The following is a 26,871-nucleotide window of genomic DNA, read 5'->3' as shown; positions in this document are numbered from 1 at the left end:
GTTGACTCAGCCTTCCATCCTTCCGAGGTGGGTGAAATGAGGACCCAGACTGTGGGGGCAATATGCTGACTCTGAAAACCACTTAGAGAGGGCTGAAAGCCCTATGAAGCGGTATATAAGTCTAACTGCTAACTGCTATCAACAGAAAGCCCATCCTGTACGTCAGGATCCCATTCTCCCTTTCTTTCAGCAACTTTACCAGCAAGGAGAAAAAGGCTTGACAGCAGTTAAGACACAAACATTCCTTGTGGGATGGATAAATAAAAATAAAATAAATCCACCCCTTTCTGGCCGATGGGGGGGAGTTGATCACAAGAAGCAGCGGACCCAGAAGGAGGAGAGAGGCTGACAAGTGAAGAAGGAGGTCAGAGAAGAAAGCAGAAAAGGGGACAAATTATTACGGCCCCATCGTTGCAAACGGGGTTACAGGCGGCTCCGTGATCTCCCAAATTCAGACCAGTGCCGCACCCCAATTTCTTAAGTCAATTATTCAATCCTGACGAGTCATAGCTGAAAAGAAACGAAAAGCGCAGCAGACGGGACCTGTGTCCCTTTCGAACGACAGGTAGAGTCCTCAACTTACAACAGTTCATTTAGTGACCGTTTCAAGTTACAAGGGCACTGAAAAAAAGTGACTTAAGACCATTTTACACACTTATGACCGCTGCAGCATCCCCATGGTCACAGGATCAAAATTCAGATACTGGGCAACTGACTCACATTTATGACGGTTATAGTGTCCCGGGGTCATGTGATCCCCTTTGCAACCTTCTGACCAGCAGAGTCAATGGGGAAACCAGATTCCTAGAGCCAAGGTGGCGCAGTGGTTAGAGTGCAGCACTGCAGGCTACTTCAGCTGACTGCAGTTCAGCAGTTCGGCTGTTCAAATCTCACGGGCTCAGGGTTGACTCAGCCTTCCATCCTTCCGAGGTGGGTAAAATGAGAACCTGGATTGTTGTTGGGGGCAATATGCTAACTCTGTAAACCACTTAGAGAGCCCTATGAAGCGGTATATAAGTCTAACTGCTATTGCTATTGATATTCACTTAACAACCGCGTGACTAATTTAACAACCGCAGTGATTCAGTTAACAAATGTTCACTTTTAACATTTAAAAGTCGTAAAATGGGGCAAAAAGCATTTAGCAAATTTCTCACTTATCAAAATAGGTTTTGGGCTCAATGGTGGTCGTAAGTTAAGGACTACCCGCATTTCACTTTCCACGCTTTGCTGCCGCGCTATTTCACGCCCGTCCATTTCCCCATCTTTCAACGTCGGCCAAGGACAACCCGCAGCCTTAAACTTGCTGCTCCGCTGGGCGGCTCAGGCTGTCCCGTCACCGCCCGCCCCACTTTTCAGTCTTGACCCCCTCCCAGGAGGAGAGAGGAGCGAACACGACACTTCTTCTTCTACCCTCGCCGCTCCACACCCTCCCCCCCCCGCCCCAAAGCCTTAAGAGACGCGCTGGACTGCGCTTGCGCCAGACGCCCTCCCGGCTGGCGACCCTGGGAAACTTCGCGCATGACTTTTAGCCGCCCTTTCGGCCAGTTGGCTGTGCCGGGGAGTCTCCTCCCGCCCCCCATCCCCGCCCGTCGCTTCGCTTCTCAGGGGCGAAGTCGCTCGGGTATTTCCGACAGCGGCCCGCGCTGCCCCTCCCCCCCCGGAATCTCCTCAGGGCAGAAGGGACTGAGGGAAGAGCCGCCGCCGCCGCCGCCGCCGCGGAAGCTGGAAGATGGCGGTGGCGGGGGAGAGGAGGAGGAGGAGGCGGCGGCAGAGGAGCTTGTCGCGCAGGCGAGGCTGAAGTGAGGCGGCCGCCTCGGCGTCTCTGGGAAGCTCTTCTCCTTCTCGACCTTCGCGCGGCTCCCCCCCCCACCCCACCCGTGACTCCCTCCCCCTCCCCTCCCCTCCTCCGGGCCGGGATGAGCCTCGTCGGCGCCGCGCTCGTCGCGCTGCCCGGGCGGGCGCGGGAGAGTCTCTGCGAGCGGCTGCCGCGGCTCTGAAGGGTCGCGGCGAAAGGGCGGGGGGAAAGGAGGCTCCAAGACCTGCGTTTTCTCTTCTGCGGCGAGGATTCACCCTCGCTCGCCGGGAAAGATGTCGGATACCAAGGTGAAAGTGGCCGTCAGAGTCCGGCCCATGAACAGGCGAGGTAATAAATCCGATGGAAGATTCGGAACGGTCCTGAAACGGTCCTCTGTCTTCTTCCTCCTCCTCCTGTTATGTTCCTCCTCCCTGGCCAGGCTCTTTGCAGAATCCACTTGTTTGCAAAAGGGGTTTTTTTGGGGGGGGGAGGGGGAAGCAAAAAAGGGCTGCAGAGTTGCAGCTTTTGGGGAAAAGGGGAGGGGGGGTGTTTTGTCGTCCCACCCTTTCAAGCCAAGTCTTTGCAACGGCGGAAGGTCGTGGGAAGCGGGGTGTGGAGAGGGTGCGAACCTGCGAAAAAACGGAGCTCTTCGGTGTGTGCGAGCGCCGAGCGTTTTTGCAAGCAGGAATTCTCGAGCGTGTCTTGCTTGGGCTTCACCCCTTTCAGCATTTTGGAGAACAACGCCCATCTCGTTTCCTATACTTTTCTCTTAAGTCGCAAATGGGAATGGTTTTTTTGCTAGGATCGGGGAAAGTCCCGCTGGCTAGCGATGAATTGTGTGTATCAATCAATCAATCCGAAGAAAGCTGGAAGGGGAAGGATGCCTTGTGGGGAGACAAAAAGTTCTGAAGTGCCCCTGTGTTGCATTCTAGAGTTGGAGTTGAATACCAAGTGTGTTGTGGAAATGGAAGGGAATCAGACTGTCTTGCATCCTCCGCCTTCAAACAACAAGCAAGGAGAAAGCAGGTAAAGAACAAATCCAAACTTGCCTTCTGGAGCCCAGCATCTTTTGTTATCTGCACATCAGCTGCTTCCATCATCTGCCTTTAAAATGTCAGTTTTGGCCATGATCCCCTTCTGGCTCAGGCAGGTGCCAAATAGAAATAAGGTTACTTAACCTGTGGAGTGTCGGGCTGCATGAACAAAAAGTTAATGCTGTCTTCTAAATGATTTGCACTGCAGTAGTATGTGCATGGTGTTTGGGGTTGATCTGAAGGATAGTTAGAATTTCAAGCAAAAATGGATGTTTTTGGTGCTTAAATGCAAAGGTTCGTAAATATGTGCAGATGCTTCTCCTGGATTCCTTATTATTTGTGGTTTATTTCAGTTGTGAGAATATATCTGGTATTTATTTATAAATCCCTGAAAAGAGCAATTGGAAATAATCCAAAATACTGAAATAATTTTAAAAATAGATTGGATTCCCCCCCCCCCATTCATTTGAGATTTATAAGGAGGACTTACACAGCAAAGGTGCAGAAGGAAAATTTACATTTTTCTACTTGTTGAGAGTGATCTTCTGACTACAATATGAATCTGTGTCTTTGTGTGTTTTTAGTCAGTGGACCTGAGTTATAGCTTTCTTATAAAAAAGGGAACTTATATTATTTGAGCCTACCTTGACATGTCTTAATTATGGAGATGAGAGATAAGTGACTATTAGATGTGTAAGGGATACTTCTGTATAATTTTAGAGCTTCTTGTGATACTTATATATTCCAGTATTTTATATTATCAAGACACAGTTCCAGGGAATTAAAGGAAATATTAGGGCTGTGATAAATTTGGATTCAGAGATTTCATTTGAAGGTTATTCATTTGATTCTTCTAGTTGAATTAGCTTTCCAAATCTAATCAGAATGCCAAAATGGATGGCTTTAAGGTAAAGGTAAAGGTTCCCCTCGCACATAGGTGCTAATCATTTCCGGCTCTAGGGGGCAGTGCTCATCTCCGTTTCAAAGCCAAAGAGCCAGCGCTGTCCGAAGACGTCTCCATGGTCATGTGGCTGGCATAACAAAACACCAAAGGCGCACAGAACGCTGTTACCTTCCCACCAAAGGTGGTTCCTATTTTTTCTACTTGCATTTTACATGCTTTTGAACTGCTAGGTTGGCAGAAGCTGGGACAAGTCATGGGAGCTCACTCTGTTATGCAGCGCTAGGGATTCGAACCGCCAAACTGCCAACCTTTCTGATCGACAAACTCAGCATCTTAGCCACTGAGCCACCTTTGGATGGCTTTTCATTTATCTAAATTATGTCAAAGCCTCAGCATAAGCCCAGAAATATTTTTTTTCATTCAAATGACAATTCAAAGCAAATAGGCCCAGTTAAGGTCAAATAACTGAATTGAATTGATTTTCTGAATCTCTTTGATTCATCACGTCAAATCTGTTTTCTAAATCAGATTCGTTTGAATTGAATCAAATTGATTATATTTTTGAGCAATTGAGACTCTGTCCTCTATATCAATGCAATACCAATTGTATGGATTGCTGTTACTGATTTACAACATACTAGGAATGTGGCATTGACATCTGAATTTATTAAACAGTAGGGCTGCATATGGATAGTTTGCTTCGATGAAAGATTAAAAAAAAAGCTCACTCTGGAATCTGTTTCATGAAGAAACGTGGCTCCTTCACTTTTCAGAATAAACTGAAGTGGCCATATTGCTTTGCTCTCTTCCGCAGCATCCTGCAGTTCCTCTGGCACTCATAATTGGTAGAAGTCTTCCAAGTCAGCTAGTAAAACAATTAGAAGAGGTTTCTACACAAGTACAGTATCTTACAAAAACTGTACTAACTTCTGCAAGCGCTGGAGGAAATTGCAAAGGGATGTGTAATGCTTGTTTGTACAAATGTTAGTTGCTACATGTTACTAAGTACGTCTGCAAATAACTCGCCAGGTAGTTTATACTGTGCTGAAAACATATATGCATAATCCTCCACTCATATTCATTTAACTATGGTTCAAAGTATTGACAGCCTTGGAAAGAGTGTGTCAGGTGTAAGAAACCAGAATCACTAGTGAATATACCCAGGTAGATATTTTTGTTGATCACTTATCGGAATCCTGTCAGATTGACTGCATTCCCTTGGGAATGGTCAGAGAAAGCTTCAGGGATTCTGAGATAGGTCATGTCTGTGGAGATTTCTGCACTGCGAGGATTCTAAGCTTGGCTCCCTCTACCACACTTAATGTTAGAATTAGAATTAGAATACTTTATTTGTATGCCGCCCTTTTCCCTGAGGGGACTCAGGGCGGCTCACAATTCAGAGGGAGGGAAGGACAAAACAAGTTACATACATGAAGACAATACATCGTTAAAAGCGCAACAGACATACTATTCGGGTGGGGTTGAAGTCTTTAGCCCCAGGCCTGTCGGGACAGCCAGGTTTTAAGGGCTACGCGGAAGGTAATCTCCATGGGGAGTTTGTTCCAGTTCCTTCGTTTTGACCTCAGACATTTTCTTTCCCAATCTGATTCCATGCTGGAATGTTTATTCCCCCTAAAGGGACTCCCTCTCCTTCTGTCGGTGATTCCACCATGCTTCCATGCTTATAATCTATACTCCACTTAAAACCGTTGTATCACCTCTACAGTCATGTGGTCATAATTCAGGCAGTTGGCAGCTGGCCAACTGGCATTTACAACCAGTTAGAGTGTCCTGTGGTCATGTAATCATGATTTGTAGCTTTTTTTGCCCATTTCTGGTAAAAAAATGTCTTTTAGGGAAGCTGGATTGACTCAGTAACTCTGTGAGTTGCTTAACAACCACAAACCCTGTGGTAAAATTGGGCCTGATTCAACCTATGACCACAACAAAATCAAAATTCTGATCTCAATTCTGGTCAGAAGGCGAGGATTGTCTATACAGTATAGTGCAGTTTAATAATTGAACAATGAAACTATTGTGAAACAATGAAATAGGCAAATTAAATACTTGCTTTACAGCTTTTTCAGAGAGACAAAGATAGGACTTGCAGTAGGTAATTTCAGAGTCTGCTATCCATTGATGAGAAATATTCACTCCCTCCTGTCCATTGATAGAACTTCAAATGGAAGTAAGCTGTGAACAGACATTTCCAGAATATCATAACAATATTAGGTCTGGCTGCATTTTATACCAACCACGGATTCCAAATATTTCTGAAAGCAGACCTGTATTTGGTGATAATATACTTGCTTTAGTAACAGCTCTAGGTGTAGTATCACCAAAAGCTGAGTGGAAATTTTTTGAGCCATAGTGGCTATTAGCTCAGGAGCAATGACGGTTCCAGAAGTGCTCTCAAGATTCTCATCTATCCACTGACTTTGTTGTAGTTCTTAATTTGTTACCAATAGCCTAATGAAGCCCTAGCTTAGTCTCATCTAAAATTAGATATATCCAAAGATAGTAAAAGTAATAAGCTTCAATATGTCCAATTTTGCTATCAAGATACTACTACTTACTCTTTCTCTTGCTTAGTTGCATGGTCCATTTCTTTTGTATTTCACATGCTCTTCTAGTAAAGCTTACAATGTACAATGTGAAAAGGCGGATTGTTTATCAGATAACTGACATTGATTTGGCTTCTATGTCTAAGATAAGACTAAACTTGGGTCTTTCCACTCTGAGTTCACTATTAATCATTACACCATGCTGGCACTTACATAGAATCAAGTTGATAACAACCAAATAAGTCCTATTGTAACACAACAATTTATATGTCTTTAAGAATTAATAATAATAATTTATGTGTGCTTAAGTCCTAAGTCCTGTTTTCTGTAGACTACAGTGCAGATTGAAATGATTACTATATTTTATGTAGGAATGTGCAAAACATTTTGAGTTGAAACACCCAGTATGAGATTCAAAGTGGGTTGTTCAGACCAATCTGAAAGTGTTTCAAACTCAGAAGAGTTATTTCCACATTCAAAATAATTGCTCTAAGCTTGAAACGAGGGCTTCTAAACATTTCTACGGTGATTAATACAATATATTTTGGACATGAAATATTTTGATTTTAAAATGTGGATATCTCTAATTTTAATCAGTTAAATATTTTGCATTTTTCACAGAGTACATGTTATGCAGATATTTTTAAAAGATATGTTTAGATAACATTTTTAATTATAACTTTTTAAAACCACTTTTTCATTAGAAGCAATATATGCCATTTATAGTGGCTGATGTGGTTATTTATCATAGCTTCAAGCTTTAGACCAAGTTAATAGGTAAAGGTTTTAGCTGTGGTGAGTTGGTAGGTCATTGTAAAACCCTCAGTTTCATCTTATCTAAGTGGAGTGTCTGGTGAAATGAGACAGATACCAACTGTTTCTTTATCCAACATACTATCAGCCAGATAGAAGCTGCTATGCAAGCCCTCTTAAAATCACCTGCCAGAAGCAGCGGATGGAGTAACAGCTGACTGCATCCTTAGCCTTTATTTATAGAAAACTTAAATAAAAGTTATTCTGATTTCTTTTAAAATGTTCATCCTGTTCATTTCTTCAGTTTATAAAATATTAAAATATTGTTAAATATAAACTTTTCCCCATTGACCATGTTGCATTTGTTTCAGATGTTGGGTGACATTACAAGGAATGTTATTCTAAAATTATGAATTATTAAAACCCTGATCCTAAGATGGCATATCTATGTCAATACTATTAAGATATTAAAATAGGGATCCTTTTTAGAAAAACTTTCTCTTCTGGTTGTAGCCCTTATTTAGAAACATCACGGTAGATTTTTTCCCCCCAGCATCTGTGGAGGTAAATCTCAGTTTAAATAAATTATATCTTCTGATATTATCTTTTGAGTTTAATAGATCATTTTCTCCAGAAGTTGCATTTTTGGCTGTATGAAAATTTGATTCATTGAAAGGAAAAATGTTTCACAAATGTTGGAAATACAGTTTAGTTATAAAAGTGCAAGTATCTCACTTTTAATAGTGTTTTTCAATATTTATTTGCAGTTAAGGATGAGTTTGGTTAAGATACAGTGAGATATAAAAGCAAAAATGATACATAAGTCGGGACAAAACTTATCTTACATAGCATAAGGATGATTCTTTTAGGGATATCCGACTTACAATGATGCAGGGTATTTGGCAATAGCAAAACACAAAACAAAACCTTACAGGTAGTCCTTGACCTATGACCACAATTGTTCCTAAGTGAGACAGTTGTTAAGTCAGTTTTGCCCCATTTTATGATCTTTCTTGCCCCAGTTGTTAAGTGAACCTCTGCAATTGTTAAGTTAGTAACACAGTTGTTAAGTGAATCTGGCTTCCCCAATGACTTTATTTGTCAGAAGGTTGCAAAAGGTGATCGTCCCTGGGATATTGCCACCATCATAAACATGAACAAATTTGGAACACATGACCATGGGGATGGTGCAACAGTCATGAGTGTAAAAAACAGTCATAAGTCACTTTTTTCAGTGCTGTTGTAGCTTTGAACGGTCACTAAATGAATGGTTGTAAGTCGAGGGCTACCTGTAATTTGTAAACATTCAAAACAAAACAAAAAATGAAGTGCTGCTCTTCCATTATGTCTTGACTCTGTCTTGAATCAAAGAGAAATAAGTTCTAATTTTTTCTGTTGAAAATACAGTAGCATATGAATAACTGCATCTGTTAACTTCAGACATAAAGTTTCCAAATATAACACTATATTCAGATAGAGATTTTGTGGATCTTCAAGAGAGATTTCAGAAAAGTATTCACTCAATCCAAAATAAAAACTTTTGTTGAATTCTTGGACATCTTGCTGTACATAGACATCTTGCTGTAGTATAACTCTCTTTTTGACCAGAAATTTTAAATTCAGATTTTATATATATCTTTTCTTTAAAACCACTCTGGCATTCCCTATCCCTAAAGAAATTAAAAATTGGATTGAAAAACCAGTGATAGATATCCACCATAGAGAATGAAGCATATATTTTTGAAACACAGACATTACCAGCACATTTCCTTTGTGGCATGTTTTATGGCAAAATTAGTTATGTAAGGACTGGCATTTCAGGAACAATTTAATTTTTGATATCAGTCATAATATCTGTCGGCATGAAAAGTACAGATAAGTCCTCACTTACCAACCTCAGTTTGGACTGGGAACTCCATTGCTAAGCAACGTGGTCATAAAGTAAAAAATGTAGACTCTGCTGACTTACAATATCAGTTCCAGCTATGGTCATTAAGCATGATTTCATGTAACACCGATTTTCGACTCCCTGCTGGCTTCCCCATTGATCTTTGCTTGATAGAAGCCAGCTGTGAAGTTGCAAATGGAGATCATGGGTCTACACGAAACTGCAGCTGCCACTTGCTGGCTGTTTACGACCTGAATTGTAGTCACATGACTTCAGAGATTTTGCAATGGCCGGGTCTTCGAGTACTGGTCACAGATTTCCATTTTCAGTGCTGGCTTAACTTTTGCTGAATGAGTGTCGGTAAGTGAGGTCTATCTTTATGTAGACTTATGTATTTGACACTCCATATATTTTAAAAGGAAATTTGATTTTCTATTACAAAACAGGTATAAATATTTTTATATCTCAGGTATTTTTAACATGAGGTTTTCTTTTTTCTTCAAAATGCCATGATTTGTATCAGCAACGCTGGAAGCTTTTTACTTAGAAAATTTTAACCTCCATAAAATATTATTTCATTAATTCTTCAGAAAGATTGTGCCCATTACTGTTGTAAAATCAGGTGTAACTCAGTTAACTATTGCATTGCAAGTTCCAGTCCCAATTGTGGTCATAAGTAGGGGATTTCCTGTATTCAACTTTTCCTTGAACAGATCCAATGAAGGAAAATCTACTTTTCTGGGTAATTAAGCTACATTATAAATTAATTATCTTCTCTTAAGTATTTTCTCCACCTTCTTATCCAAATTGTTTATGAAATGTTAAAGGGTTCAGAATCTGACTGAGCTTTGTGGCACCCTATATTATCCATTCTTCCAAAAATAATTAATTAATATAGTTTGAATTATAAATTTAAGTCTGCTATGTATTATCTATCTGAAATTGCGGAATTTCATGCCAATTAATATAAATGATCTAAAATTGGTGAAAATTTAACTTAGAAAAACTTTTCATTCAGCAGCAAATAATACCAACAATATATAGTCTCCTTTTGGATAGTGAAGTTTTCACTTTCCCCATTGTAATCTTTTACATGCAGTTGAGTATGGACATATTAAGATATTCTCTAAATCCTTAAAATAATTTAACTTACTAAAAAGCACAGTGGCAACAGCAAATGGCCTATTTAACAAAAAGACACTTGAATGCATGCTTAAAATATCTTCCAGTGTTATAATCTTGTTTCAGAATCCTTTTGTTTCAAGTGTACAGCAACTGAATGTAGCCCAAAACTTTGGACCTGCTGAAACCTTGAACTTCCAAAAAAAGCATTATGTTGTCGATTACATAAGATTGTGGGCCAGATGGACACATGCAGTAAATAATCACTCCCATACTGACATGAGGTTCATTAAATAGTAAGCAAAATATAATATTAGTGTTACTAATGTTAGTTACTGAACAACAAAATTAGACTTGAAGGAAAATTGATGCTTCCAGTGTTATCACCCATAGATGGCAGTACTGACATGCTAGAAACTCTGATGTGTTCTTTCGCTTTAGTTGGCAAGAAGTTAGTGAGGAGAAATTGCTATTATTTGTGAAATTGAAAGCTAGTGAGTACTTGTCAGCTGCTTTAGTGATATGCCATGATTGAATTTTTTACTGCCAAAAGAGGCTCTCTTAATGATATTCATTGTCGAATGAAGGTTATTTATGGTGATGATGATGAGTACTGTGCACTACTGGGCCAAAAAATAAAGATGTGAACCAGGAAGAGCTGATTTGTGTGATTAAGAATCAAGTGGAAGACCTATTATGACAGCTAACAAGCTTCATATGGAAAAGGGTTGATACAATTAGACAGTCAGCAAAACAATCAAAAGAAAATTTGTGTCTATCTTGATATTTCACAGAAAAGTAATGTTTCCATTGTTAATGTTCTTCAATATTGGAAAGTTTGTGCAAGATAGGCTCTTCACATGCCTATGGTAGAGATGAAAGCTTTACAAGTTGAAATTTGCTCATAATTGTTGTCATATTATCAGCATAAATATGAGGAATTGTTGATAGAGAAAGAGAGAGAATTAGACCTCAGGTCTAATTGCATATGGGAGGTATATTGGATATTTTTCACATTGATTTCTTTCAAACTGGCACCACAGTCAAATCAATGCTATATTGCAACCCTCAGAACTTTGAAACAACAATTTAGTAGCATTCAGAAACACAAAAAGGAAATTTTTCTGCAGCATGAAAACACTGTGCCTCACAAGTCACTCAAGAGGCAGTTGTGATGTTAATTTTCACTGCTACATTATGCAGACTGGCTGCCTTACAAATTCTACCTTTTTGCACAATAGAAAAAATACCATTGTGGGTATCTTCTTTGACTCAAATGAAAGACTGGAAGGTTTGTCAGGATCTCGTTGAAAGGGCAAAGTGTGGAGTTCTTTCACTATCGCTGTAAAAAGTTTGTCCTTTGTTGGCAGAAGTGTGGAGCAGGTGGTTGTGATTATGTGGGAAAGTAAATACAGCGACAAAAAGCTTATTTCAAGAATTATTTTCCTGTTTTGTTTATTAACACACCCCAAATTAAAACTAAAGATATGGAGGTGGAACAGTACTTTTCATTCAACCCCTCATATAGTAGTATTTTCTTCTTCCTTTAAATCATGTCTGGTTCTTGTTCACGCTGCCTGGACAAATCCCTGCAGTTTTCTTGACAGCATTTTTCAGAAGTGGTTTGCCATTGTCTCCTTCCTAGGTCTGAAAGAAGTTGGCTGGCCCATGATTACCCAGATGCTTTGTGCCCAAAGCAGCACTAGAACTCGTGGCCTCCGGGTTTCCTGCTGCCTTAACCATTGTACCAAATTGGCTCTCAGTAGTGCTATAGTTACATGCAAATGTTTAAGCACCTCCGAATTTCAGAAGGGCACAGTCATAATGGAAAGCAACAGTATACCCTGTTTTCCCAAAAATAAGACCTCCCTGGATAATAAGCCCAATTGGGCTTTTGAGCACATGCTCTAAAATAAGCCCTCCCCCCAAAATAAACCCTCTCTGAAAATATTGCAACCCAGCAGCAGCCATGAGGTGACTACGCTCGCTGTCTCCTGCACCTCAAAAATAATAAGACTTCCCTGAAAATAATGCCAGGTGCTTATTTCGGGGGTCAAAAGAAAACAAGACCCTGTCTTATTTTCGGGAAAACACAGTACATTCAGATTTACTGAATCACAGCTTGAATATAATTTCTGCTTTAGTAGGTTTCACAATTGCAGCTAATAATTGAAGATAAATAACATGGTTTTTCCCAAGCAATGCGGTTCTCTAAATTAGCCATAGTTACCGAAAGTTCTTGCTGCTCTTTCATTTTAGAAAGCTAACCCAAAGTATAGAAGATAGCAAGAAAAAAAGCTGGAAAAAGCAGTAAGAAAATAGCATGCTTAATATACACATATGTACATAGCTTACAGTTCTTCTTTTCCACTTTATAACCTAAAAATATTGGACTCTGACCAACTGGTTTTTATCAGTCTTGCCTTGGAATAATGTTACAATTTAAAATTTCAGGAGGGGTCTGGCTCTTTTTAAGCAGTTCTGTATCATGGAAGTTCATGTCCTAACACTTGGCACTTTAATCCATTAGTCATACCTGACCAATTTCTGGTTTGTGAATATCATTGTTTCTCTCCACCCTAAGGTGAAAAGATTATTTGCTGGACAAGTCTGCAAAGAGGTTTCATTCTTCTGAAACATAAATTCTCTCTGGTTTAGCTAGCAATGTCCAAAGTACCCTTCCAAGTAGAAGAAGCTGATGCAACGTCTACATACAGTATCTCTGCAAAGCTGAATGCAAACTTACTATTTACTATTTAAGATGTTGAATAAGAAAATAATGAATATGAAATTGCAAAGTTTGAATGCACTCCCAGATAATATACTGTCTACTACTCAGATGAGCCTTTCAAGTCTTTTTGTTGGATTCCCCCCCCCCCAAAAAAAAAATTTAGTTGCAGAAATATTCTTTATCTTCTTGGGTGTACCACATGTTGAGATTGCACAGATTTTCAATAATAATCAAAAAATTCCAAACTCTTTACTTTTTTTCCTTGTAAAATACTTCATGTAGATGTGGAGGCATCTTTCACCTATTTGACTTCGGAAATATCCAATATCTTTTCAGCTTCAGTTTCTTCACTGAGTGTGGGACATCAGCTTCTAGAATAGGTTGATATACATTTTAAGACACTTTTATTTATCTGTGGAAAAATTTGGCCAAGAGTTTTCTGCCAGTTTTCAGTTGAATTTACTATTTTTTTCAGACTAATTTAACCATAGAATACCCATTATCATAGCATTTTTCATAATACACTGTTTCCTTCCACGGAAAAGCTGTCTATCACATTAAATGCCATATGACAAATCCTTCTTATGTTCCATGTGACTCATCTCTCCACGCAAAGTACATACAATATGTACAACTCATCACTAATTTTTCTTCAGAAGGAACAATGAGGGGAAAATGGTTGATCAAATATTTTCTCCATCTGTTAAGCAATCATTAAAATGTAAACTACAGCAGAAGTCATTTTATTGTTCAAAACCTGAGGCTGAGCTTTAATCAGAGGTTCCAGATAGAATAGTGTATTAGGGAGATCTGAAGCACATACAGGTAGTCCTTGACTTACAACTGTTCATTTAACTGTTCAAAATTACAGTGGGTATGTGAATGAAACAGTAGCAACCAGTGATCTTTGCAGCATTTCCCTCTCCCCTTCTCCCTCCCTCCCACCCTCCCTCCTCTCTCATGTGTTCTATTAGTGACCATTTTGTTTCTTATTTAAGAAAGGAATTGTAGTCACCAAATGAGGAGAGGATGTAATGTTACTAGGGTGCTAAGCAGTTATTTTTTTAATCTAAATCTTATTGGTGTTACTTTACCGTAGCTTTTTTCCACTATCAAAACCATGTTTCCATTATCAATAAATATTAAATTCAATTATCTTTCACACTAGAAAAAAGTATATTAAAGTGATTTAATAGTTACCAACACTAATCAGATTTCAATTCTTTTTAATGCTTACTCATCTTCCACTTGAATTTCCACACCACAGAAAATTACCAAAGGTAGGCAACTTATTTCTATTCTCTTTGATTTTGTAATTCCAAATCAAGATCATTTGCTTATGGTGATACATAATACAGGTCTTAGTTTCGGCTGTGACCAGGGGGGCCTTTGCCCAGGTTCGCCTGGTGCACCAATTGTGACCCTATCTGGACCGGGAGGCCCTTCGGATGGTCACTCATGCCCTCGTCACCTCAAGACTGGTTTACTGTAATGCGCTCTACATGGGGCTGCCCTTGAAGAGTGTTCGAAGACTTCAGTTAGTCCAGAATGCAGCCGCGCGAGCGATTGTGGGTGCACCTAGGTACACCCACGTTACACCTATCCTCCGCGAGCTGCACTGGCTTCCCATTGGTCTCCGAACACGCTTCAAAGTGCTAGTCGTTACTTTTAAAGCCCTACATGGCATCGGACCTGGCTACCTGAGAGACCGCCTCCTGCCAATTACCTCCCACAGACCTATTAGATGGCACAGGCCTCCTCCGGATTCCATCGGCCGGTCAATGTCGGCTGGCGACCCCCCGGGGGAGGGCCTTCTCTGTAGCTGCTCCGGCCCTTTGGAACAATCTCCCTGTTGAGATCCAGACCCTTACTACTCTTCTGGCCTTCCACAAAGCGACTAAGACCTGGCTGTTCCGGCAGACCAGGGGCTGTTGAATTATCCAGCCCCATTCTAAGTTATGAATGTTGTTGCAATTTTAAACTGTTGTTTTTATTTTTATATCCCCCTTCCCTTTTTATCTGTAAGCCGCCCTGAGTCTTCCGAGAGTGGGCGGCATACAAAACTAATAAATAATAATAATAATAATAATAATAATAATAATAATAATAATAATAATAATAATAATGCCACTTTGCTCTCAGATCAATATTTTGGTAATCTAATATGATGTAGTGCAACTTCCTGTATTTTGCTAATTTGTTAAATGGGTACACAGAAAGGGCTTCAAGATATATACAAGAGTCTGTGCTTGCCAATGAACAAAGTTTCAAATAATAGTAAATATTGTGATATTTTTTGAGGTGAATGTTCAACCATGTCTCAGTTTGTTCAGTGTATGTACTCGATTATATATTACTCAGGGTCAGTTCAGATGGAATAGCCTCTAGATGTATGTCTATATTTGCTGCAGTGTTCTATGGTATATTTAAATGATTATATGAATAATCTTGATATGCTTTCTTTTCACTTTTGTTTAAGAAATGAAAAAATGGGAAAATACTGTACATTTATACATGTGAATTATGTTCTCTAATAAGCAGAAACATATGTATTTCTACTTGGATTTAATTCTCATCCATAAAATAGAAATGAGAGGCACTTAAATTGGAAGAGCAGACTAGGGAATAGGAATATTAATTTTCAGTTCAAATAGTGCCAAACCTCTGAAACTAATACTGAAAAACATTTTAAATACATATACAGTGGTATGAAAGAGTTTAGGCACCTCTAGCAATATTCCACGTTTTAGCTAGTAATTTTAAAATGAACAAAATCTGAGACAATACACATTTTAATATTAAATATCTTTAATAATAGTTTTGGAGTGCATCTCAGAGGCCACAGATGTGAATATTTTGGAGATTTATAGGAAGATCCCAGACACACAGTATATACCAGGAGTATTAAGAATCTTTTAAGCTAGAAGATTTCTGGAAGTAAGAGTGGGAACAATTGCACAATCAGGTATAGAAATTTTTTTAGGAAAGATTTTGGAAGCTGTTATTTCTACAAAAAGAGATGTGGTGTAAGATACAAATTTAAAGGAGCCTAAACTTTGCTTGTCATATCCAATTTTCTTTCCTTGAATTTGCACACAATTGCACATAAAAAGTAAATATATATTCCAAATTGCAGAAAAATGTTCTGTTTAACTTTATATCATGAAGATCTTACATTCTGTTCACATATGAATTCATTGAAATACATAGTTTTGATTAGGAACTGGATGCCTAAACTTTCACATACACCGGTATTCATATTAACCTCTAAGTATGAAGGACCTTATTACTATCATCCTATACACTGTAGCTATTTAGAGAAGAATATAGGACTAATATGAAATCTTCACTAGGAATAAAGGATATTAGATTGGATTTTAGTGTCTTATTTTTTATAAGAAATTAGTTGAAATAAAGGGAAACTAAGACCTAAGTATGTAAGCTTAATTAACATTTTAAAACATGGTTTGAGGCTCATATAAGTGTGTAGTGATCTGAAGTATATTTACCTACAGGTGTTTGCCTTTGATTACTGTTTCTGGTCTATGGATGAATCAAACACTGCCAAATATGCAGGTATGATTTTTCATTACTACTATCTTTAGCTGATTCAAACATTTCTTTTCCATTCCTGTTTAACATAAAACATTGGTTTCTTGCTTTCTCAATTGTTATGATATTTGGGCTAATATATTTGGGCTGTACAAGTAATCCTCATTTAATGACTACTTGTTCAGCAGCTGTTCAAAATGGTGCTGAATGAGTGATAAACTGTTTCTCGAAGTTTCATTCATTACAATGCTGCCACCACCATATAAGTGTGATTTGGGAGTTTGGCAACCAGCTTACATATACATTGGTTGCAGCATCCTGTGGTTATGTGATGGCCATTTGTGACCTTCCCTGCTGGCAAAGCAAAGTCATTAGGGAAGCCTGCAGGGAAGGTTGAAAGATGATCTGTTAAGTTCTATCAGCCCTCCAGTCATTGGCCACACACCTTCAGCCAAGGATCAATCCTAGCAAACTGCCATTTAAAGCCTCAATTGCAACAAGATTGCAAGAACATTTGCAGGGACTGGGTATGTCTAGTCTGATGAAAAGAAGGACTATGGGTGACATGATAGCAATGTTCCAATTTCTATAGCAATAGCAATAGCAGTTAGACTTATATACCGCTTCATAGGGCTTTCAGCCCCCTCTAAGCGGTTTACAGAGTCAGCATATTGCCCCCACAATCTGGGTCCTCATTTTATCCACCTCGGAAGGATGGAAGGCTGAGTCAACCTTGAGCCGGTGAGATTTGAACTGCAGAACTGCAGTCAGCTGAAGTAGCCTGCAGTGCTGCATTTAACCACTGCGCCATCTCGACTCTCGCCACAAAGAAGGGGGAGTCAAGCTATTCTCCAAAACACCTGAGGGTATGACAAGAAACAATGAGTGGAAACTAATCAAGGAGAGAAGCAACTTAGAACTAAGGAGAAATTTCCTGACAGTTAAAACAATTATTCAGCGGAACAATTTGCCTCAAGAAGTAATTAATGCTCCAACGCTGGAAGTTTTTAAGAAGATGTTGGTTAACCGTTTGTCTGAAGTCATGTAGGGTTTCCTGCCTAGGCAGGGGGTTGGACTACAAGACCTCCAAGGTCCCTTCCAACTCTGTTATTCTGTATTCTGTAACTCATGTGCTAGCTTTGCATTAACTAAATTTTGGCTACTATTAAATGAACTGGTATCAATTTACAATTCACACTAAATTGTATACTATATTATTTGTATTTGTTCCTTCCATATATCACTAGGCTAGCCCAAGCTTTCTGCCAAATTTCCCTCTGCCATCTTTAGCCTCTTTATTAAGCAGGGACAGTGAGGGTTCTATCCTTTTCTTTCCACCAGGCAGTGGGAACATATCAACTTCAGCCAGCAGAGCAGCAAGAGACTATGGTTGATTCTCTGACATGTACACATCAGTAAAAATTAAAAACAAACTAAATTATGGCTCAGCAGAATCTAAGTCACTTAGTTGAAATAGGCAGCATAGAAATACAGAGAGTTCTTGACTTTTTTTGACAGGTTAGTCCTCGAAATACTACCACAATTGAACCCAAAATTTATGTTGCTAAATGAGACAGTTTTGTCCCATTTTAGGACCTTGCTTGCTTGGTTAATGAATTGTTTAATGAGTTGTTTAATGAATCACTGCAGTTGTTAAATTAGTAACACAATTGTTATGTGAATCTGGCCCTATTGACTTTGCTTGTCATAAGGTTGCAAAGCGTGATCACATTACCTGGAACTCTGCAACTGTCATAAATATGAACCAATGTGTTCCAACAGTTAGAATTGCTTTAGGTGAAAAGCAACAGTGGAAGCTCCATGAATGATTGATTGATACAGAGGGAGCAAAGTGCATCACAATATAGATAATTCCATTTCAGTTATTTCCCCCCCCCCCTTTTTTTTTTGTAGATCAACAAGCTGTGTTTAAGTGCCTTGGAGAAGGAATTCTTGAGAAAGCCTTTCAGGGATATAATGCTTGCATTTTTGCATATGGACAAACAGGTAAGAGTTGTATTTATAAATTCCAAATGGAAATGATATATTTTGCAGAGGTTGTCACCATCTTCTGGGAAAGGAGAACCACTCACCAGTGTCTTCTTCACTGTGTGAACCTCTCCTTAAGGGCAGGACTTGGCTTAGGTACAATAATTTCATCCTCCCTCCCCACCATTCTGCCTTAATAGGGCTTTTTAAAAATATATAAACACAAAGGCCCTGTCCTCTCTTGAAATCTCCTTCGTTCAGGGTTTTTTTTTCTGGATTTGTCAACCTGCTTTTCTATTGTTATCTTGCTTTAACCCTGGTGGTTCTCTAGAATGGGCCCCCAACCCACGGTCTGTGGACTGGCACCGGGACGCAACATGCCAGAAACCAGGCTGCACAAACAAGCATCCATGGGATGTAGGCAGCATGGGAAACCGCACTCCCTCTGGTCTGCTGAAAAACCTCACTCCACACAACCGGTCCCTGGTGCGCAAAGGTTGGGGATGCTGTTCTAGAACTCTTGGAAGCTTACAATACAATCAGGCATAATAATTTTCTGAGTGAGCGATCAGGTCTTGGGGGCATAGTTTTGCATTGTTTCTGATCTGCCCAGTTGGGTGGTAAGGAAAAACTGTTTGGCAGGGTTATGTGGAGATCTGGAACTAAAAGGTAAAATGTGATTGTGAGAATGTTTGGACATACATGTAGCATATTTTGGGAACGCTTTAAAGCAGCCATTTTTCCTTCTGAGCTTATGAATCTTCCCTCTGTAGCTAACATGCATTCTTGGGAAATGATACTTTGTTGAATGCTACCTCCTTAACTCAAATACACTTTTTTCTGAGATGGTGCAATTTGTACTGTTTATTATTTGTGACTTATCATTTTTGAAAGAGACAGCAATTGATAACTTGTATTATGCATCTTTACGTTTCTCTTTTAGGCTCAGGAAAATCCTTCTCTATGATGGGAAATGCGGAGCAGTTGGGTCTGATCCCACGGCTCTGCTGTGCTTTATTTCAGAGAATCACTTTAGAACAAAATGATTCACACACTTTTAAAGTAGAGGTGTCTTATATGGAAATATATAATGAAAAGGTCAGAGATCTACTTGACCCTAAAGGGTGAGTGACCCTCCAACCCTTTTTTAATTCTAAATGTATAGTATATTTGAGGGAACTTTGGTACATATTATTTAATTTCACTTTATGGTTTGTATTTTTCATTGTTTTTCTAATAGTATATAAAAGCAACAATGATAATATTTGTTTACCCTGCTAGTTGCTGTGGCAGGTTCAAAAAAGAATTTCTTTTTAATTTGAGAGTCAATTACACATCATGGCTGTGTTAGTCCATCTTTAAACTTAACTTTTCTTAATGGGGAAAATATATATGGACAAGAATGGAAACTATTTTTTTAACTGATAGGTTTAGGTTTTTTAGGTTTTATTTGCATTTGTAGGCCGCCCTTTTCCCTGAGGGGACTCAGGGCGGCTCACAGAAAACCAGGGAAGGGGGAAATACAACATTGAGACAACAACACATAATAAAATAATGAACAACATGCATACAACATTCGGGTGGGGTAGGAATCCTTATCCCCAGGCCTGACGGGCGAGCCAGTTCTTCAAGGCTGTGCGGAAGGCTTGGACGGTGGAGAGGGTACGAATCTCTACGGGGAGCTCGTTCCAAAGGGTCGGGGCCACTGCTGAGAAGGCCCTCCTCCTTGTGGTTGCCAGCCGACACTGGCTGGCCGATGGAATGCGGAGGAGGCCTAATCTATGGGATCTTATAGGTCGTAGGGAGGTAATTGGCAGAAGGCGGTCTCTCAAGTATCCAGATCCACTGCCATGTAGGGCTTTATGGATGATCAATAGCACCTTGAAGCGCATCCGGAGATCGACAGGTAGCCAGCGCAGCTCGCGGAGGATAGGTGTAATGCGGGTGAATCGGGGTGCACCCGCAATCACTCGCGCGGCTGCGTTCTGTACTAGCTGAAGTCGCCGGATGCTCCTCAAGGGCAGCCCCATGTAGAGCACGTTGCAGTATTCCAGCCTAGAGGTCACAAGGGCCCGAGCGACTGTTGTGAGCGCCTCCCGATTCAGGTAGGGTCGCAACTGGCGCACCAGGCGTACCTGGGCGAATGCCCCCCTGGTCACAGCCGCTATATGATGGTCGAATGACAGCTGTGGATCCAGGAGGACTCCCAAGTTGCGGACCCTCTCTGAGGGGTGTAAAATTTGACCCCCCAGCCTGAGTGTTGGATTATTGGCCAAATCTTTGGGAGGAAAACACAACAGCCACTCGGTCTTTTCTGGGTTGAGCACAAGCTTGTTAATCCTCATCCAGTCCATGACGGCTTCAAGCCCCCGGTCCATCACGTCAACCGCTTCATTGATTTGGCACGGGGCGGACAGATACAATTGAGTATCGTCCGCATATTGATGGTATCTGATCCCGTGCCTGCGGATGATCTCTCCCAGCGGTTTCATGTAGATGTTAAATAGTAGGGGGGATAAGACCGAACCCTGTGGCACCCCATATTTTAGGGGCCTTGGGGACGATCTCTGCCCTCCCACTAACACCGACTGCGACCTGTCCGAGAGGTAGGAGGAGAACCACCGTAACACGGTGCCTCCCACTCCCACCTCCCGCAGTCGTCGCAGAAGGATACCATGGTCGATGGTATCGAAAGCCGCTGAGAGGTCAAGGAGGACCAGGATGGAGGGATGTCCTTCATCTCTGGCTCTCCAAAGATCATCCATCAATGCGACCAAAGCGGTTTCTGTGCTGTAACCGGGTCTGAAGCCTGACTGGAAGGGGTCTAGATAGTCTGCTTCCTCCAAGGACCGTTGGAGCTGGAAGGCCACCACCTTCTCAACAACCTTCCCCAGATAGCATTTCCATTTGTTCCCCTCTACCACCACTTTATCTAAATTGTAGAAACCAGTTTGAAGTCACATCTCTGCTGCTGGGATGTGTAATGTAATCCTGACCCTGTTTATTACAGAGAGCTATAACTATTCAAGCAGAATTGCCAAGAGTCTCTAGTGAGTAGTGTTTATTTATTAAGGCTGCTAGTTGTAAGATATTGTCTTAAAAAGTGTATATAGGCGCCAATTTTAATGGAACAGTGGGATTTTTTTAAACATTTATGGAGGTGTTAGAAAGGTTACTTAATACCTTTACAAAATTTGTAAAGGAACCAGATTTTTTTCAAGGAGGGTGTTAATTTCATTGTTTCATTTTCTGTTTCATATCTTTTTACCATGTAAATATGAACATATTTTTAATGAAAATAAACCTTTATATTTCTGTTAAATGAATTTTCCTTTTGAGAACAAATTTATATGTTCAGTGGTCTACAATGAGTTAATTTTACTGATTCATTTTCCTAACAAAGTTTAAATTATAACAACATTTTTGTCTCAAAGGAGTCGGCAATCCCTCAAAGTTCGTGAGCATAAAGTTTTGGGTCCATATGTAGATGGTTTGTCTCAACTAGCTGTTACTTGCTTTGAAGTAAGTACAGTGTAAGAATTTGGTCAATATAACGGCATTCTTGGGTTGAAGAATTAAGCTGCACGTCTATGCTTGTACTGCAGGGTGAAGAAATAACAATGGGAGCTAATTTATATAAGGACAGTATTTGTAAGAAAGTTATTTGTGGTAAGACAGATTCACTTGCATAAAAATATGCATGTGTTAAACATATTGTTAAAAAAAGACAAGGAAAATATGCATTAGAGAAAATATAAGTTATTTATAGTAATGAGTATTTAAACACATTAACCACTAATACATTTTAGATGTACTAATAACTAAACAAATTTTGTTTAAAATTTTTAATTTATATTAATTTATATATTTTGTTAACTAAGCTATTTTGGAGGTACGTTTTGAATTAGGTATATCAAACATTAAACAATTTTGCAAATCATATATGTACAACTGAATTTTAGTTGCAATAACTTTGAGCCATTAAATGAAGTTAATATTAATGTAAGTGGGATGACACATTGTTTTCATCTGAAATTATGAAATGGGTTTGTGTTGGCCTCTTTGATCTATTTTGGAATATGCACTTGGAGATGATTTATAAGTTCAATTAAGGACAGGCAAAAGTGTTGTGAGTTTAAATTTATTTATATAGCACATTATAAGGGCCTAGGGCAAGTGACACAACTCTCTCTTTCCAGTCAGCATAAAATTATATTTACAAACGGGGAAATATCTCCATCTTTCTAGGGTTATTTTGAACAGCAACCTCAGAGAATAGATCTTAACCGTGCTTTTGAAAGTACTGTAGATGGAACTTTAGCAAGTGTAGAGTAGAAAGGCATTCCATAAGAGTGAAAAAATACACATATAATATGCATATAATGTTTTAAGTTGTATTTGTTTATATACATCTTAAATGATAAGTTGCAAATGTTGCAATTGGAAAAAGGAAATTATTGTGTCCAATGTTTTATCTTATTCATCAGGATATAGAGTCACTAATGTCAGAAGGAAATAAATCCCGGACGGTTGCAGCAACCAACATGAACGAAGAAAGCAGCCGCTCTCATGCTGTATTTAATATTATCATCACTCAAACACTTTATGATCTGCAGTCTGGTGTAAGTGAATTGAACATAAAGATATGTTATTATTTGGGTAACATGTTGAAAAATTTAAATCTTATCCAGTTGATTTCAGTGGTGTTTGCCTAAAATTGTATAAATGACAATGTAAAATATTAAGAGTGTTGGTCAGTAATCATATCTTAGGTCTGTGATGGCAAACCTTTTGGACTCCACATGTCAGAAAATGCTGTGAGTTTTTACTTTTGTAAATCGTAATGTCCATTAATAAAATTGAAGTTTTTTCCACCTGCTTAGAACTCTGGAGAGAAAGTGAGCAAAGTTAGCCTGGTTGATCTGGCTGGTAGCGAGAGAGTATCTAAAACAGGAGCTGCAGGAGAACGTTTGAAGGAAGGCAGCAACATAAACAAGTAAGGCACTGATGAAACTATATTATCCAAGTAAATTGATTCCAGCTGCATTTATAGGAAGGCCTTCAAATCAGGTTTCTGGTCATTTTGCTACATGCTAATTGTATTTTTATATCGTGGATGTCTTAATTTTTTTTCTGCATTTATTTTATATTGATGATCTAGAAATATAATTTAGACAGGATCCTTCTGCCTTGAAGCAAATTCACTGAAATCAACCCAAGCAGTTTTTGGTATGGCAAGAAGGAGAAATTAGGTTCATGAATACAGAGTTTTTCAAACTATTCTTTCTAGGGGTTTTTAAAATACAATTATAAAATATAAGAATAATTAACAGAGTACAGGAACATGTTTTCAAAATGTATAGCTGTTAAATAAATGGGAAGAATCATAACTAAAGGGCTCCTTCACACAATTAATGTACTTTTCAGAAACAAGTAAATAAAAGAAACAAGTTTTAACTAAATAACTTTTTTTTTCCAAAAGAAAAGAGTCTGATCCAGAAACTGCCTTATTTGCCTTAAAACTGTCTTATTTGATTCCACTAAAGCTATTTGTACTGTGGTCTTTTTTAAATGAAAGAGGATGGCTGATTAAATAATTATTTCTTATATGCTTTTTAGCAGACCTATTTTATTATATATTTGAACGTGCATGCCTATTTCTTCTTAATTCATTTTTTCCCTGAGCAGTGTTACCGTACATTTAGAATTGTTGCAGAATTTGAAAATAGCCACAGATCATGTTTTCTGTTTCTTCAGCCCTGTCTTGTATGAAAACCTCTCTCCTTCTTGTCTGGGTTTGTTACGATGGCGCATTTTATCTGGATCAGCACTGTCCCAATATTTTGATCAGTATAAGGTTTCTAATCAGGCTTGTAGCTTCTGCCATTATTAGAGGCATTTTCCAGAAACTTGATCAAGCAAGTATTTTCACAGTATAATTCCGTGCATAATTACTTGAAAATAAGTCCCAGTGAGCTCATGCAGGTTTTTTTTTCAGGAAAGCAATTTTATACTACATAGGATTGGAGTATTGCATTGTGAAAGCATTGCATTTGCCAAAAGGCCTGAACTGCTTATGTATGTCTTGATTTGAATTTTGATTTTATGATCCTTTTTTTTTTGCAAGATGAGATAGTAAGTCTTTAAAAGCCTTTTCCCATAATTATTCTTTAATCTAACCTGAAAGTACTTCAAGTCAGCCACAGTAATTAAACTTGAATTATTGAGTATTTATAGCAGCTCTTAGTATTCATTTAGTTCTAAGGATATAATGATAACTGTCCTGGGTTAGCCTAAGGGCATTTTTACCTACTTTGCTTCTTTCGGAGGCTCATAAGCAATAGGTGTATGCTCTACCTGATATTTGAGGGCTACTACTACCCCTCAACTGAAGGTAATGTTGAGGTTTCAGAAACAATAGTCTTCAGTATACTTGTATATCTTTCCAAAGATTGTATTGCCAGATCTTCTTTAATACTACAGGCTGATTATATGGTTCCACCACAAAACCGCAGTAGACAAAAGCGCGGTCGACGAAAGCGCGTATGTGACGTCATCACAGCGCGACGAAAAAGATCGAAAAATGTAAAAATAAAGCGAAAACCTTACCCTAACCCCCCCAAACCTAACCCTAAACCTAACCCTAAACCTAACCCTTAACCTAACGCTCAACGTAACGCTAACGCTGTAAACCTAACCCTAACCCTTAACCTAACCCTAAACCTAACCCTAAACCTAACCCTTACCTTTATGTGAATCGGCTTGCTGTAATTTAATTTTTATTTCAATTTTTCGATCTTTTTCGTCGCGCTGTGATGACGTCACATACGCGATCTCGTCGACCGCGCTTTTGTGGAACGCAGTTTTGACGGGTCACGGATTATATGCTGTATGCTGTATGACAGGCAAAACATTTTCCCTGTTTTAAATTGCTTCCAGGATTTTCTTAATCTGCTACAGATCACTGGCACAAAGAGCAAGTTTGGGGTTCAAAACTCTCCTCCCCAAAAGCTGCTTTATAGAAAATTAAACTATTATATTTTACTTCTTCTACTCTTAAATGCTAATTCTATGCTTGTTTCTATTTTCCTACCTATCTTAATCTAACAACTTCCTGTCACTATTACAACTATTTTTTTTTACCGCTGCATACTGTCTCTATGTTTGTAGCAATACATTTTTCTGCCTTAACTATTTCCTACCTGTTGAAATATTTCCCTTTCCTCCAACTCTTGTCACAGAGTCATTTGAAGACCCTTTCTGCTCCATTCTAGACTTACAAAAAAAAATTTCTCCGGGATTCAATCTGGGCTAGTCACCGGGACCAGAGGTTTTGTCTTCCAAGCCTCTAGACTCATTCTGGAGACCATCTTAAGGGAAAAGCAGAGTGTGTGCTGTTTTTTCTCCACACCCCCAATCCTCAGAGTCCTTACTTTCTGGAGCTGATTTGTGGAGCTCCCTGCCAGGTCGTTGCACCTAATGGGCTTTGTTAGGAATATAATCTAATGGTTGGGTTGGCAATAAATAAATCATATAGCAATGCTGTACCTGTTTCTTTAAACCGTGCTGTAAAATGTGATTGGTTGCTGTTTTCCTCAATCGGCCATAAGAGGGAGCCAGAATGAACTGTTTCTTTTGCAGAATCTGGTCACTTTTCCTTCTCCTTTCTTTCCCCTCTGTCTCTCGGCAGGTCTTGGGGCATCAGGAGTTGCAGTTTTGTTCCTCTGTCTGGAGGCTGCCGCTGAGTTGCTTGCCTCAATGCTTTCTCTGCTGTCTTTCTGGCTTGACTCCTTTTTTTCCACACCCACACACATGCCTGATTCATCTGATCCATTTTATATACAAAGGAAGGGTTGGGGCTGTTTTAACCTTCCTTCCTAGGCAGCCTCAAAGCACTGGATCCCAGGAGGAAAGGAGTAATGCCTGCTCACTCTGGGTGGTGAGTTCATTCTCCCTCCTCAGGCAATTTTATTAGTTGATTTCTGAGCCTAATATTTTGAGAAAGCGAGACATTTTCCATATGGTTTTATATGATCATTGATTTGTGATATGACCTCCCGTCTCAAATATAATACAAATGAAGGTGAGTATACGTGTCCCAGAATAATGTCGGTCGAACCAGAGGTTTTGTCTGCTGAACTTTTGGACCCATGCTGGAGTTCATCTTCAGGGTCTGCTAGAGAGACTCTGCTAGAGAGAAGTTTCCTGAAGATGGGCTCCAGCCCAAGTCCCGAAGCTTGAAAGACAAAACCTGTGGTCCCGGTGACAAACCCAGATTGGATTAAATATAATAATTTAACAGCAGTTGCAACAAAGACAAATAACTTTAATTGACGCAATTCAATGCCATTGGGATCTGAATCAGCCCCTCTTCCTCAGATATACATCGTAAAACCAGGTTTAATTAACATCCTGCCAAGGCCTGGGGAGACAACTAGGTTTTAAGAATTTGCAAAAGACCCACAGTGAGAGACCATCCAGATCACAGGGCAGGCAATGTGATGGAGGAGGCACACTTCCAGGATCCCACATTTTC

At 39.4% G+C, this 26,871-nt stretch overlaps 1 protein-coding gene and 1 long non-coding RNA gene across 9 annotated transcripts in view; one reads left to right on the top strand and one right to left on the bottom strand.

The window, feature by feature from the left end:
- Positions 1 to 1,589: 1,589 nt before the first annotated feature.
- Positions 1,590 to 26,871, top strand: part of KIF13A (kinesin family member 13A) — a 70,471-nt gene continuing 45,189 nt past the window's right edge. For 4 of the 8 annotated variants that reach the window (XM_032222806.1, XM_032222805.1, XM_032222804.1 and 1 more), the window contains exons 1-9: positions 1,593 to 2,146; positions 2,731 to 2,824; positions 14,062 to 14,074; positions 16,310 to 16,370; positions 18,261 to 18,353; positions 19,279 to 19,459; positions 21,770 to 21,857; positions 22,823 to 22,957; positions 23,219 to 23,331. In XM_032222806.1, coding sequence (XP_032078697.1) covers positions 2,092 to 2,146; positions 2,731 to 2,824; positions 14,062 to 14,074; positions 16,310 to 16,370; positions 18,261 to 18,353; positions 19,279 to 19,459; positions 21,770 to 21,857; positions 22,823 to 22,957; positions 23,219 to 23,331 — 833 coding nt within the window. In that variant the 5' untranslated portion in view covers positions 1,593 to 2,091. Of the gene's footprint in view, positions 2,147 to 2,730; positions 2,825 to 14,061; positions 14,075 to 16,309; positions 16,371 to 18,260; positions 18,354 to 19,278; positions 19,460 to 21,769; positions 21,858 to 22,822; positions 22,958 to 23,218; positions 23,332 to 26,871 lie in introns of all 8 variants that reach the window. The other 4 variants (XM_032222803.1, XM_032222802.1, XM_032222801.1 and 1 more) reach the window with 2 other exon arrangements.
- LOC116512348 lies at positions 4,383 to 6,922 on the bottom strand. The gene is made up of 2 exons (XR_004255874.1): positions 6,313 to 6,922; positions 4,383 to 4,601 (listed from the first exon to the last, which is right to left on the bottom strand). It is a non-coding gene; the product is annotated as an uncharacterized LOC116512348 (long non-coding RNA).

This window comes from Thamnophis elegans, chromosome 8, assembly GCF_009769535.1.
Source record: "Thamnophis elegans isolate rThaEle1 chromosome 8, rThaEle1.pri, whole genome shotgun sequence".
Classification (NCBI taxonomy): domain Eukaryota; kingdom Metazoa; phylum Chordata; class Lepidosauria; order Squamata; family Colubridae; genus Thamnophis; species Thamnophis elegans.
Note: the sequence above shows the minus strand (reverse complement) of the source record. Positions and strands in the feature narration are given on the sequence as shown.